This window comes from Cyprinodon variegatus, unplaced genomic scaffold (assembly GCF_000732505.1).
Source record: "Cyprinodon variegatus isolate N-32 unplaced genomic scaffold, C_variegatus-1.0 Scaffold290, whole genome shotgun sequence".
In the NCBI taxonomy this organism is placed as follows: domain Eukaryota; kingdom Metazoa; phylum Chordata; class Actinopteri; order Cyprinodontiformes; family Cyprinodontidae; genus Cyprinodon; species Cyprinodon variegatus.
The window spans coordinates 178,607-192,312 of record NW_015150743.1 but is presented as its reverse complement, the minus strand read 5'-3'; the positions used below and the strand labels follow the sequence as shown (position 1 = coordinate 192,312).

Genomic DNA, 13,706 nt, shown 5'->3' with positions numbered 1-13,706 from the left:
CTAAATATTTCACACAGTTCAACTATCTAAGAGCCAGTTTTGAAACCAAACTAATACAAGCAGGCATTATTTTTATTAACCCTAGAGAAATGGCATTAGAGGGGGACACATCCGTGTAAAATTGCCCCAACCAGAACTTTACTTATGATTATAACTGGTGCTTTGAACTGAATAAGTGGGGAAAGATTTAGTATTTCAGCTCCGGCTTTTGATTTCAAACGACATTTTTAAGGTGCAGTTTATTTTAGTTTAGTTTATTTAGGATCCCCATTAGCTGTAGCAAGCTACAGCTATTCTTCCTGGGGTCCAACAACAAAACATGAAATAAAAAATTACAAATGAAATAAAATTATGTGGACATTAAAACAACATCTCCCATAATCTATACATATACAAGTATACAAGTATACATATACAAGTAATGTAAACAATATGGCAAAGGGCTTTTCTTTCAAACCATAAAGTGGTTCCACAATTAAATACCCAATAGTAAGTGAGCTCATCCTTGAAAGAAAACTGAATGAGCAGTTTTGACAGACTGACATATGAATCAATTAAAGGTGGAAAAACAGGGAGCATGAAGGTTGTATAATTAACTAAAGGATTTTGACTGACATTAAGCTGCACCCTCCTCCTCTGTGTCTCCTGATGGCGTCTTCAGTCAGGTATAGCTGCTGGCTAATTGACTGAAGGATAAAATGACGCCTCATTAACTCAGCATTTCTTCCCTCCTGGGTGTCATGATGAAGGCAGTGAAGCAGCAGTAACTTTACACTTAATTCCTTATTTATAATAACCTACACATTAAAACAGAGTAAAACCTGGGTCCTGATTTTTGATTTCTCACCTGTAATTTGACCTTGATGCTGTCGATAGTCATGACTTTATTCTGAAAGACAAAAGAAATTCAGTTTATGAATGTTTAAATTTACAAACATAGAAAGCAGGAAAACATGTTTAATATAACAAAAATAAAAAACTATTTTTGTTTTATAAGAAAAGGCCTCTTCAGTGAGGACCTCCAATGCTGTCAGCACTGTACTGTCTTCACAGTCACACAAATCCTCAGCTTTGCTTAATGTAGCCTTTGTTTCAGAGAGTTGCATCAGTTATCAACACCATGACTGCAAGGCTGTTTCCGTAATAAAAAAAAATACACAAAAGCTTTTCAATTCCTCTGCAGAGTCACTTTTTAACAAATGACTCTGGTCCATGGAAACAGAATGGAACCAACTTCCCCAGAAATCTTTACAAGGCATGTGAAAATACGGATCACGGAAATGGGCACACAGACTTGGTCAGGAGACTTAGTGAATATCAGCATCTGGGCAGATTATCAAAGCTATAAAGAGTAAAATGCAAAGATGACACAGAGCTGCCACAACATTTATGTTTGGATCCTTGCTGACATTTGAAGCTGATTTGTTACCCTTGTGTATTACATCCACCGTAACATTGGTCCCATGCAGATAGATTTGGCATCAGAGTATTTGAATTCACTGACAGATGGAAGTCTCTCTTGGGTCATCCTTCAGTGTATTCAACTGAAACAGCTGAAGAAGAACCTTTCTGGAGGAAAGACACTTTACACAGTTAAATATCACTCATTAAAAATGCAGATGATACTTGTGGGAGTTCTGAGCCACGAAAGCTGCAATAAAAAAAACCCTACAAAACCCAAATTAGATATAACCTGCTTCATCTAAAGAGTTTTCTAATAACTTTGACACGATGTTGAATTAGAAACTTCTGTTTGCCAAAGGTTCTCATCTTTGAAGAGCTTCAAACTAAACAAAATTGATCAAGTTCCATTAAACTGTTCCTGCACAAAGAAAGAATAAGAATGAAACCTCAGGTCATGACTATGAAGAAGATAATAAGTAGATCAGCTCCACTTTAACATTGGCATCTTCATGGTCTTCCCACAACAGACAAGAAAAAGCTGCTGTCAGCTGACCCAGTTTTCTTTCCAGTCAGGAACGAGTGGCTTTCTATAAAGATGATGGGAGCTTTTAGGTGGTGTCAGGGTGGATTTAGTGAAGTTAGCACAGGTTGAATCTCAGACACCTCTGTTGAGCACCGCAGAACAGAATTATGACCAATTCCAAGCACAGAGCAATGAATCCCAGGCATCAGAGTATTGGATTGTTGTTGGACAGAAAAGCACCACAACGTTGTCCAGAAGCAAACCAGCATTTTGTTTATTGAAGAAAAAAGTAAAACTGTGCTTTTATCCACACATTCAGTAATGGAGATTTGCAAAGTTCTAAATTCCTAAGCTTTTCTTAACTTCATTATATTTCATCATTTCGTTCTTATTTTCTGGGTTGTGTTTTTCTCTTCAGCTGTACAGGTAAAATTTTTCATTTCTGTTAATAAAATAATGTTCAATCCTATGAGTACCAGAGTTTCCCAATCGTGAGACATTAAAGAGCACTTCTTAAAAAAGTTTTACACAATGTGAACCTAAAAAAAAAAAAAATTACATTATTTATGTTCCTAATTAGTGTAGGACATTTGCATGGCATCAATACAACATGGGCTCTGTCACATAGATATAGCGGTCATTTAGTGCTGTATTTTGAATACAGCACTAAATGACTAAATTACGTTTTTTTGGTTATTATTACTTCAGAATAGTCACTTCAATCTTTTGACTTTTCACTCTTCTAATTTTCAACTGGGCATAAACTAATAACTATATAAAAACATTTTAAGCATTTTTACAGCTCCATATATGTCAAAATCATAACTTGGCAATGTATTTTCCCTTTCAAAAGACTTTGTGTGATACATTTTTAGGATTGAAAAGGTAAAGAAAAAACATTCCTATTTTAGCCCCTAATCACAAAACCCAAACCAATGGCAACAAAGACAGACAAGAATACAACCAGCAGAAAAAACACAATATTTAAAAGAGCAACAATAGAAACTATTTAGCTTTAAAGGACCAGACACTGCACCAATTCAAACACATCTCAATTTACAGAGATTGTCCAACCAGATCCTGCAGTCATTTGTTGGCATATGGGCACTTTTGGCTCTAGGTTTATATATTGGGAGTAGCAAGCCCTGATTCCACTTCAACTTCTTTGTCAATGACGATATATTCATTCATCCATCCCACTAAACTGACTGGTTTAGAAATCCTTTGATTAAACAGTTAATATCAATGATGCATCAATCCCTATAGCCAAAATACATTGCTCAAAAAATAAAGGTAACACATAAACAATACAATATAACTTCAATCAAATATAACGTCTGTGAAATCAAACTGTCCACTTAGGAAGCAACACTGATTGACAATTTCAAATGCTGTTGTGAAAATGTGTGATATTTCATGCATTCAGATCTAGGATGCGTAATAAGCAGTGTTTCTTAGTTAAGCGTAATCATGACAATATACAGAATGATATAATCTGGGCGGAAACAATTAGTCGGATTAAACGATTACTGAAATAATCGTTGACTAATTTAGTAATTTATTAATCGCTAACTGGAGCATAGAGACTCTAAACCATGCCTTTAGCTGACAAAGTAAAATTGTAAAAATTGTAACATTTTAAAATGTACTTTTTTTCCACAATTGTAAAAAAAAAAGATAAAATTTTTGCATTTAAGAGGAAAAAAAAATTCTTCCAATATGCTCATCCTCATACCCTCAAGTGGAAAATTAACCTGGTTTAATTTCACAAAAAAATCCTTTGGCTATCTGATAATGAATCAAAAAAGAATAAGCTACAGATTAATCGATTTACAAAATAATGGTTTGTTGCGGCACTAACGTAATATTAAACAGAGAAAAGTAGATACTCAGGCAGACAGAGAGCTTAAACAGGCAGGTGACCATTGATCAAGCAGGGGAAAAGTTGAACAGACAGGTAACAGGCTAGAAGAGGCAGATGAGGGCCGAGTCAGATGATGACAAGCAGATGCATGGAGCCCAGTAGCAGACTTTGAGCAGGAAAATGACTGATGACTGTCTTTGAGCAGACAGGAGGCAACCTGAAAAAAACTGGTGAAAGACAGAAGTAGTTCAGGATGTGAATACAGTCTCAGGCTATGAGGATCAAGAGAGCACAGGGAGGCTGGCAGAGAAAACAATAACTGTAATAGTCCTTATAAGGAGAAGGAGGAGACAATCTGGCAAAGACTGGCAGAGAGGCATGTATTAATAGGTGTGATAACTGTAAGGAACAAGGGCAATAACGAGCTAGGGCACTCTGCTTTCTTTAATTTACAGAATTAAGGAGAACATAAAGTGGCAAATAGTAAGCCAGCCCAGAAAACAAAGAACATTCATGACATGCTGCTACCAATTTGGTGAAACATGGCAATAGAGACTGATGTAGCTGAAGGGCTGATTATCCCAAAAAAAAAAACTAACACCTGAACTGCAAATGCTCTCTCCTGTGCCAGACGAAGTCCAATTTTCCAATCTCCCACAATTCCAATGTTTTTCCAGAGGTAATAGAGAAACCGTTAAACACTTGACAAGATTTAACATTTCATTTCTTTAAGGGTCACCTTTCTAAAGACTGGGGGTCTCTGACTCCAGCCTTAGTGCATCTGAATTGTGATGCGTTTGAGGAGAGATGCGTTAAAATTAAAGGACTCTTGTTACGGCCTCATCTTATGGTAACTTTTTTGAATACCACTTTTATTGTTCTCCCTTCTATTCTATCTGATAGTGGCAGGACTATTAGTGAGTAAAAGTAGGCCAGTGACTCAGTGTTACTACAGTGTTTTGCAATAAAGATGTTTCCAGTCCTGTGTGTAGGATGGTGTTAAACTGTGGAAAGGCTGGACGCATCACTGTGAACACTTTCATGCTACATGCTGAAGCTATGACATTAAATTTGTGAGTATTGCATCTGTTATCAGTCCATGTAGACGATGGGTGATAAAAACAAGGATGAAGTTAATATTTTTGTTACAAACAGAAGGGGATCTCCCGTTAACGTCATCCATTCGTTGTAATCCAATAACATTTGACCCTTTTTTTTAGACCAAATGATTATAAATCTGATACTTTTTCTACATTGTATATTTTTACTAGTTTCTATGACAGCTCCTACCTAAATGATTTTCAGAAATCCAAAACCTTTTGAAACACCACTTCAGGGGTGTGCTTCGGTGGCGGAGTGGTTAGCGCCAACGAAGGGATTACCAGCTAGAGGTGCTTAACTGGTTTCTTTTTAACTTGTACAACAGGCGGAACTGCATCTTGGCTGACGAGATTCACCTAGGAAAGCCCATACAGTCCATAACATATCGGAAGAGATTCCCCGTATTAGCATCAAAGAGCCCTTCCTCATCATCGCCCCTCTCTCTACTATTGCAAACTGGGAGCCAGAATTTCACACCTGACTCACCTCAACGTCATCATTTACCATTGAAGCATGATTAGCAGGCAGATGCTGCAGCAGTATGAGATGCCTTTCAGGGATGCAAAGGGTCGCCCCCATTCACGGTGCCCACAATGTATAGGCTGTCATCACCACGTTTGAGATGATCCTGGGAGGCCGCCCCAAGCTCAAATGCCATTGCGTGGCAATGTGTGATCGTGGGCCCATCCATCGTCCGAAGAACAGGACTTCAGACGATGTACGACCAGGCAGAGAAGCTTGTGTCGAAGTCTGTGTTCCCTAAGCTCGCCAACAACGAGTGGGCCAGATAGCTTTACCACAAAGGACAGATCAGAGCCATCCAGCTCAAATACCCGGAAGCCCGCCGGACTCTGACCAACGCTCTGAGGAAGGCTCCACAGCACATCCCTGTGGGCTCCAAGCAGACCGTTGATAAGCTGCTCATCGTGGTGGAGCTGCTCCTCGGAGAGATTCCTGACAGGCTGCAGTTCAGGCAGCCATCGCTCAAACCATCCCTGAAGCTGTACTTCCTGCTGACTCAGGCGGTGGGGAGTGGGAACCTAGCCAAGTTTAAATCAGGTCCTGGAGCAGTTTGGACAAATGTTTCAGACTGCCTGGTCGTACATCGTCTGAAGTCCTGTTCTTCAGACGATGGACACGTTCATCATCCGCCTATGACACAATGTAAAGTAAAAAATTATTAATTAGGTAATAATTATCTCAAAAGACAATGTCTGAGATGCTGCAAGACAAAGGAGGAAATGTTGGGTTTAAAAAGAAAATGGTTTCACTGATACTGTGGTTTCTGGCACTTTTCATCATCATTGAATTTGATGCAGGCAACCAGGGGTAACCTGTGAAGCTCAGTTATACAGTGCCGCAAATGATCTTAAACTGAATAGAAAGGGTTGTGAGTTGAATGACATCGGCATCATTAGCATTGGTGAATCTGCTGACAAATGTAGTTAGGGGGAGGAAATTGTTGCAGCAAGCTATACAATACTATTTAAATTAACATCTTTTTTTACTGACCAGCTGGCTTCCAAGGTGAATCTAACAACATTTAAAAGGCTGTTTATCCTTAATTCACTGTGGACATTTAAATGTTCACATCTTCAATTCTTTTTCAATTTTCAGAAGTTTCATATCATTAGAAAGCTTAGGCTCCACTCTTTCACATATTTAAATAGAATAACTAAAGGTAGATTTGTTTCTGGTTTTCCTACGGCCTGTCACAAATAGGATGGCATTGTGAGACATGATTTTTGTAGAGCAAAACCTTTCCTGCCACAATAAGGCTGCCTGCTTGTCTCTATGATTTGCCTGAAACGCTGCAGCAGGACAAGTGAAAAATATATATCAGATTTAAAACACCAAGGTGAGCTCAAAAGAATAACAAGAAACTGAAATATTAGAGTTTATTTGGTTTATTAATGAAGTGGATAAAATTAAAATATATCTAATTTAGTTCTACTACTTATTACTCCATGAAACATTTGTTTTCTAATAGTACTCTATTGGAATCAGAAACACTATTATCAATTTAACTGAATTCACTTGTCCTTGTGGCTTTGGTAGGATGTAGAAAACCTTGTTACCACTCAGAGCCACTTGTTAAACTCGTTCCTCCCACTGCTGGCAGGTCAGGCTGTAGCTTTAAAATGAAACTAATCAATACTAGACCTTCCCTTTATCTGTTGTTCACTAAACAAGATAACTGTCACGTTTTTTGTGGCCAGAACATCACTGTAGACAGCTGCTGAAGGTATTATGCGCACTTGTCATAACAGAATAAAAGGTACATCTGATGATGTGCCTATTTTTCTACAATACAAATCTAAAATGGAGCTGTGGAAACCAATGCTGGAAGTGGACAAAAAGATTGGATTACCAAGGCAGATCTGAAATGCATGGCAACAGGGACACGGTAGGTTTGAAATGGGCTTTTAGGAGACTGACATGTTTTTAGTGTATTGGGCTGTGTACCAACCCACACACTCCCACGAAAATCCACTCTAAGAGAACTGACTATCAAACAGCAGCACGGTTTACAGCAGCAGAGCATTTCAATGGCACACATACTGAGTTATTATCTAATTATCAGGCTTATTTGGCCCAGATCTGACCTGGTACATTAAGTACAGTCAGAAAATTTTCCCCAATTTGAGTCCACAATGGTAACAGATTTTAACAGATTTATAACACATTATAAAAACAGTTTCCTACTTAAAATGTTATTTGAATGTAAAAAACAAAAAATCTATACAAGGTGAAAATTGAAACTCACAATGATCAACATTACAAGGGAATCTAATATCAAACCCCCACATACCCCTCTTTACGATAGTCTGGATTTCTTTGAGTGAGTTCGAAATACTTACAGCAGAGAAGGTGTTAGTTATAACCAAAAAAATAAATAAATTATTGAATTAAAAGTGGCTTCAGTTAAAGACCAAATAAGAATGAATTCATTGAGTGATGATTTTCTTGTCAATTTTCTTGGATATCAGGCAATATTTCCTCTGGCATCTGGGCAGCTGAATCAGACCAGGGGTTGGTTATGGCTAACACTATGTGGATTTGTTAGGGCAATGAGTGCAAATTTGCAAGAGACTAGAGGTTTTTTTTTTTTTATTCTTTTCTTTTTATTAGTTTCTTCTGAAATGAATTTGTAGGTCAGCATGTGTCAGAGTAAGTATTTTTTTAACCTTTTGTTGGAGCTGAAAAGGGACTTGTACTCAATTTAAGAAAACGGATGTATGGATGTTTCTCTGCCTCTAAACTTCATTACATTATCAGTAAACAGTTGGATTCTCAGGTATGCTAATGATATGATTATTTAAGTCTAGTGTGACAATTAGAGACACATCTAAACAGGTAACTTGATTTACAGGTTCTGTATTGTAATTCCACCAATATAACTCACCGATTTAAACAAAAAAAGGCACTGCTTTTGTGACGATAGTCACATCAATTCAACTGATCCAAGAGTCTAATACAGAATAGACAATGAAACAAAAGTATGTATGATGATGATGTTAAGAATTAAGGAAGATGTGACGATTTTAACGTTGGCACTGGTATTTTAGAGAGAAAACTGGCCTTAAGGTTTCCTTAGACTCACTCTGGAGCCAAGTGGATGTTAAAAAGATGTTAAATTCAATAACTTTGCACACCTTACCTCCCACATCCGTAACTTGTCAGCCAAGGCTTAGTCTCAACAAAAAGCACCATTTCTCTATGTAAAGGTCATTCACAGGACTGCATTACAATATTTGTGCATTGCACAGACAAACAATTTTTATTGCCAAAAAATTACAACACCAACGTTGGAATAACACAAAAACAAAAGCTAAGGGAAAGTCTTCAAATGCTTGACATTTACAAAACTGATAAATCACGGTCTGTTTTTTTTTTTTAGATTAACATGTTTGTTAATATGTAATTTATTTTCAGCAATCAAATAATTATAAATGTAGAATTGACCATAGGCTGACAGAAAGCAGTACGAACAAGTGTTAACCTAAAGAGACTTGCAATGCAGTCTCTTGATCTATAGCCATCAACAGTTTGGTATAAAGGGGCTTTATTCCAACAACTTCTTTCTAAAAGTTTTATATCTTACAGGATGAGCTATTTTTCTTTGTGACACTCCACACCATTTTATTGTATTCATTTTACTTTAGTTATTTTAATCCCTCTTAAAAATCATCTCTTTGTTAATTTTCCTCTATGGAAGGTAAAATAGTTATCTTGTGTGGTTTATTAACCATTTTCAATGCAAAATTTGTTAAAGGGACAGTGTATAACAAATCCGGCTTTTAGTTGCAAAAACTATTATTTATTTCAAATGCATATTCTGGAAAATGTAGTGGAACATTGAAACTAACCCAGACAAGATAAGCCGAAGGAAACGTCAACACAGCTTTTACCAGGTGGAGAAAATGTCTGAAGTAGCGAGCTAGAAAATAGATCCAGAGGTTGTAGGCTTTATGTAAGGTAATTCTATATAACTGCCGTTGTGTTAGAAACACGGCATTTAAGACCAGAAAATAGTCGATCACCCCTCAGAGATGGCTACACTCTGGATTAGCTCATTTGTAAAAGTTATCAGTTACTGTTATTTTTCACACAAGTCATACAAACAGTGAACCATAAGCTTTTTTCACCTGTTTTCAGAGAGATGTTCTTATAATTTATTTCAGCTGATATGTCAAGGGTGATTAAGTGAGCTCTGTCCATCCGGTAGATGGCTCATTTGTTTGGTAGCCTACCCTGGATGGCTGACCCAGGCTCAGTTGCAACAGTTATCAGCTGCTGTTAATTTCCCCAGAAGTTACCATTGTCTATTTTTAGCTGATTTGACATGGATGACAGATGTTGATGACATTCCACGTCCCCAGAGCCAGTTTAAGCGCCCGCGGATCAGGTCGCCGAGGTCTCTGCCTCTGGCTGCCGCCCAATCCACTTTGCACCGGTCCCTCATGGTTCCCCCTGCAGGTGGTGGGCCCACTGGGGGATGGCCTCGCGTCGCTCCTTTGGGCTGGGCCCGGCCGGGTCCTGCGAGGAAGAACCCGACCACCAGGCGCTCGCCAACGAACCCCAACCCCAGGCCTGGCTCCAGGGTGGGGTCCCGGCTCCGCCGTACCGGGCGACGTCACTTGCCTCGTTGTTGTGCTCATCATAAGGGTTTTTGAACCGCTCTTCGTCTGACCTGTCACCCAGAGCCTGTTTGCCTTGGGAGACCCTACCAGGGGCATTTAGCCCCCGACAACATAGCCTCTGGGATCACCCAGGCACTGAAACCCCTCCACCACGTTAAGGTGGCGGTTCAAGGAGAGGGAAGAATGGAGCGGGAGATCGATAGACGGATCGGTGCGGCTGCTGCAATAATGCGGACGCTGCACCGGTCTGTCGTGGTAAAGAGAGAGCTGAGCGAAAAGGCAAAGCTCTCAATTTATCGGTCGGTCTACGTTCCTACCCTCACCTATGGTCATGAAATTTGGATCATGACCGAAAGAACGAGATCCCGGATACAGGCGGCTGAAATGAGCTTTCTCCGCAGGGTGGCTGGGCTCTCCCTTAGAGATAGGGTGAGGAGCTCGGTCATTCGGGAGAGGCTCAGAGTAGAGCCGGTTCTCCTCCACATCGAGAGGAGTCAGTTGAGGTGGCTCGGACATCTTCTTCGGATGCCCCCTGGACGCCTCCCTCGGGAGGTGTTCCAGGCATGTCCCACCGGGAGGAGGCCCAGGGGACGACCCAGGACACGCTGGAGAGACTATGTCTCTAGGCTGGCCTGGGAGCGCCTAGGGCTTCCCCCAGCAGAGCTGGAGGAGGTGTCTGCGGAGAGGGAAGTCTGGGAGTCACTGCTTAGTCTGCTGCCCCCGCGACCCGGTTCCGGATAAAGCGGGAGACGACGAGTACGAGTATCACAGATGTTGATATGCCTCCTCCCTTTAGAAAGAGTATAATGTCTTTCCACAGTTTCTGTAGAAGGTATCATGGTGAATTCAGACCGGAGGCGATGAACGCGGCAATTTCAAAGCTCTGCATTTCAGATGCATCGTCAGATTGGAAGAGCTTCAGCTGCGCAAATGTGACACCCCATGATGTGAAAAAACTCAGCAAATAGACTAAATGGTTATTGCTTCTTTAGTGCAGGTTGTGCATTTAAAATGGTAATTTGTTAAAATAAAAAAAGAAAAACAGATCACATTTGCTGCTGTTGTTTCAGAATTATAAATTTTTTTTTAGGTCACCCTAAAGTCAACAATCCTCTCCATTAATTTAATCCAAATTATCTAGCTTACTTTTCAGTGCTACTTCATTTGTGCATGTAAAACTGTTGTTTGTGTTGATTTGGTTTTTAAGATAGAATCATTTCTATTTACGACTGCTGCACTCGTTTCTTGATATAAATTTATTACATAACATCACATCTTATTTCTGTGCTGATAATGAATATTTAGTGGGCATGTTTACCATATTTGGTGGCTGGAATGATTGTTTAATATAAGTGAATTCACAGTGCAGTTTGCATAGGAATTCTATGTGAATCCACCGCGTTTGCAACAGCCACTGCACCCGGCCTGAATGCACCATTACTCACTGTCCCTTTAAGGCACGGAGCTCATTGGCTGAGTCAAGCAAAGCCTGCTCCCTACCAATATACGGAGGCAGCAGGGTGAGATTTTACTTAAAACAGGGTGAATTAAAACACAAAGATTGCCATTGTAAAACCTACAAAATTGTAATTCATACTGGTAACAGGATTCTTATAGTGTCCTCCCGACTCTGTGTTGAAAGTACACCCAAATATTCTCAGTAGGGAGGAAGCCCTTGTTTTGAAGAACACCAATAGTACATTTTTCATGTTCTTAATTGCATCATCATTGCTATTATAAAATACTTTATACTCAGACACATTCCATTTATGTTTTTTTAAAACAAAGCGGCATGTGTATGACATCATCTGCGCGCCAGATTGGAGTTGTGACGGGCAGCCCAGGCCACAGGTGGCTACGTTCTACCTCTTCTATTCATTCAGCTAGCTAATCTAAATCGCTCCATTTCGAGAGTGAGATCATCTGTGGTACTAGCACTAGACATCTTCCAGGCATGTGAGTAAAACTAGCAGCAGTTCAGCGGACAGGATGAATGAATGGTAGCCGGCACACGTGGATGATGTCATGCATACTCTGCTTTGTTTTTAAAAGATATAAACATAAAAAATATAACTACGGATGTCTGTGGGACAGTGATTCGCCTACATGTTATGAATGCTGGCGTACCATAAAGAATAAATTATGAACAGTTTAGTTTGCGCCTTCAAGTCGTTGCCCATAGGAAGACGTTACTGGATATAACCTAACGGAATATCTTCAGAACGGCTCCAAATGACACAAAACTAATATGGGTGAGTAGAACGTGATGTAATAACGTAAAATCAAGGGCCCAATGTAAAAAAAACAAACAAACAGCGTTCTCCTTTAAATTTGAGATAAAATCCTTTTTCACACAATATGTCAAAATAATCTGCAATGGATTTTCGGCCTGTCCACAGGGAACCCACGCCTGTATGAAAAAAATCATATGACGGGTCAGGTTGTTCTTTTCTGCATGGAACATTCTGGTTAGTTTTACATGACATCTTAATGTAGAATTTCTGAATTTGAACTTCAGAAACTCTAAAAAGTGCAGTGTTTGCAGACCAAGTAGCTCAACAACTTCCCAGAAAAGGTAGAAAATCTGCTTGCAAGAAAGATAATAAGGAACTTCAGGGACACAAACAAACACGTCAGCATTTGGCTTTCAGCTGTTGCTAATTTCCTCCCCTGACTGTATGAGGCTCACTGGTGGAGAGTAAATAACAACCAGCAAACTGCAAAAAGCTTTTTAAACAAACACAGTTGGGCTTTAATAAAGCATATGCAAACATTTCTCTGTCTAATTAATGTGGACTTAGAGTTCATAATTGCAATTAGCTGGTTCCTTAAGCCTCAACACTCAAATATGAGAAAATATCATGTCCTCTGATCTCTCTGAGGGACAACTCATTTTTTTCTATCTGGCAATTTGATGGATAAGCCCAATTTTAGTCATTGTTAAGGCAAAGTATCGCAAGTGTCATTTTATCTCTGTAGGAATTTGTTCAATTCAAGAACTCAGTGTTTTTGGTAGGAAATTTGGACACAGTTCCCAGTGTCAAAGCTCAGCAGTCTAACAGCTACAGCGTAGAGACTTTTTCTGAGCCTTGCAGTCTCGCTCTGGATGCTCCTTAGCTGCTTGCCTGAAAGGAGGTGCAGAAAATGATTGTGTGAAGGATCAGCGGAGTCCTTCATGATCTGCCTGCATACTTACAAATTTTCCTAGGTGCTTTGTGTGGAAATTCTATCTGCACACAGTCTGCGAATTACATAATTTGGCAGCACGCACCTCATGGACGCTTCAAGGATAAACCAAGCTTAAACCCCCCCTCTTCAGAGCCACCCTCTCATCAGTGCAGCCGTCGTGCCTCAGCTGGATGCTGATGTAGAGAACGCTCTCAACGCGGTCGAAAAGTGGCTCTGACGCGCGTTGGGCGGAGCTACTCTATCCTTTCTTTGCCTTGCAGCTACTGTATATTTGCTGTGATCAGTGGGAATAAAGTAGTTTTATTATGTTTTTAAGTGGGAAAATTCACCTGAAAACTTAATCAGTGCAGTCAGTTCATCCAGATTACCATCCTGCCTTCCAATATTATTTCTGTCGGAGCCGCTCAGACTCCCACATAACAGCGGTGCCCTGTCAGTAGGAATCCCATTCAATGGGCTTGTTTGTCTCCTAAGAAAGCAG

General features: G+C 39.7%; 1 protein-coding gene across 1 annotated transcript in view; it reads right to left on the bottom strand.

Moving 5' to 3' along the window:
- The window catches only part of LOC107090310 (ras-related protein Rab-26-like), a 129,308-nt gene that overhangs the window by 79,205 nt on the left and 36,397 nt on the right, over window positions 1-13,706 (bottom strand). Inside the window, exon 3 of the mRNA XM_015383623.1 lies at window positions 848-889. Within this exon, the coding sequence (XP_015239109.1) occupies window positions 848-889 (42 nt within the window). The remainder of the gene's footprint in view (window positions 1-847; window positions 890-13,706) is intronic.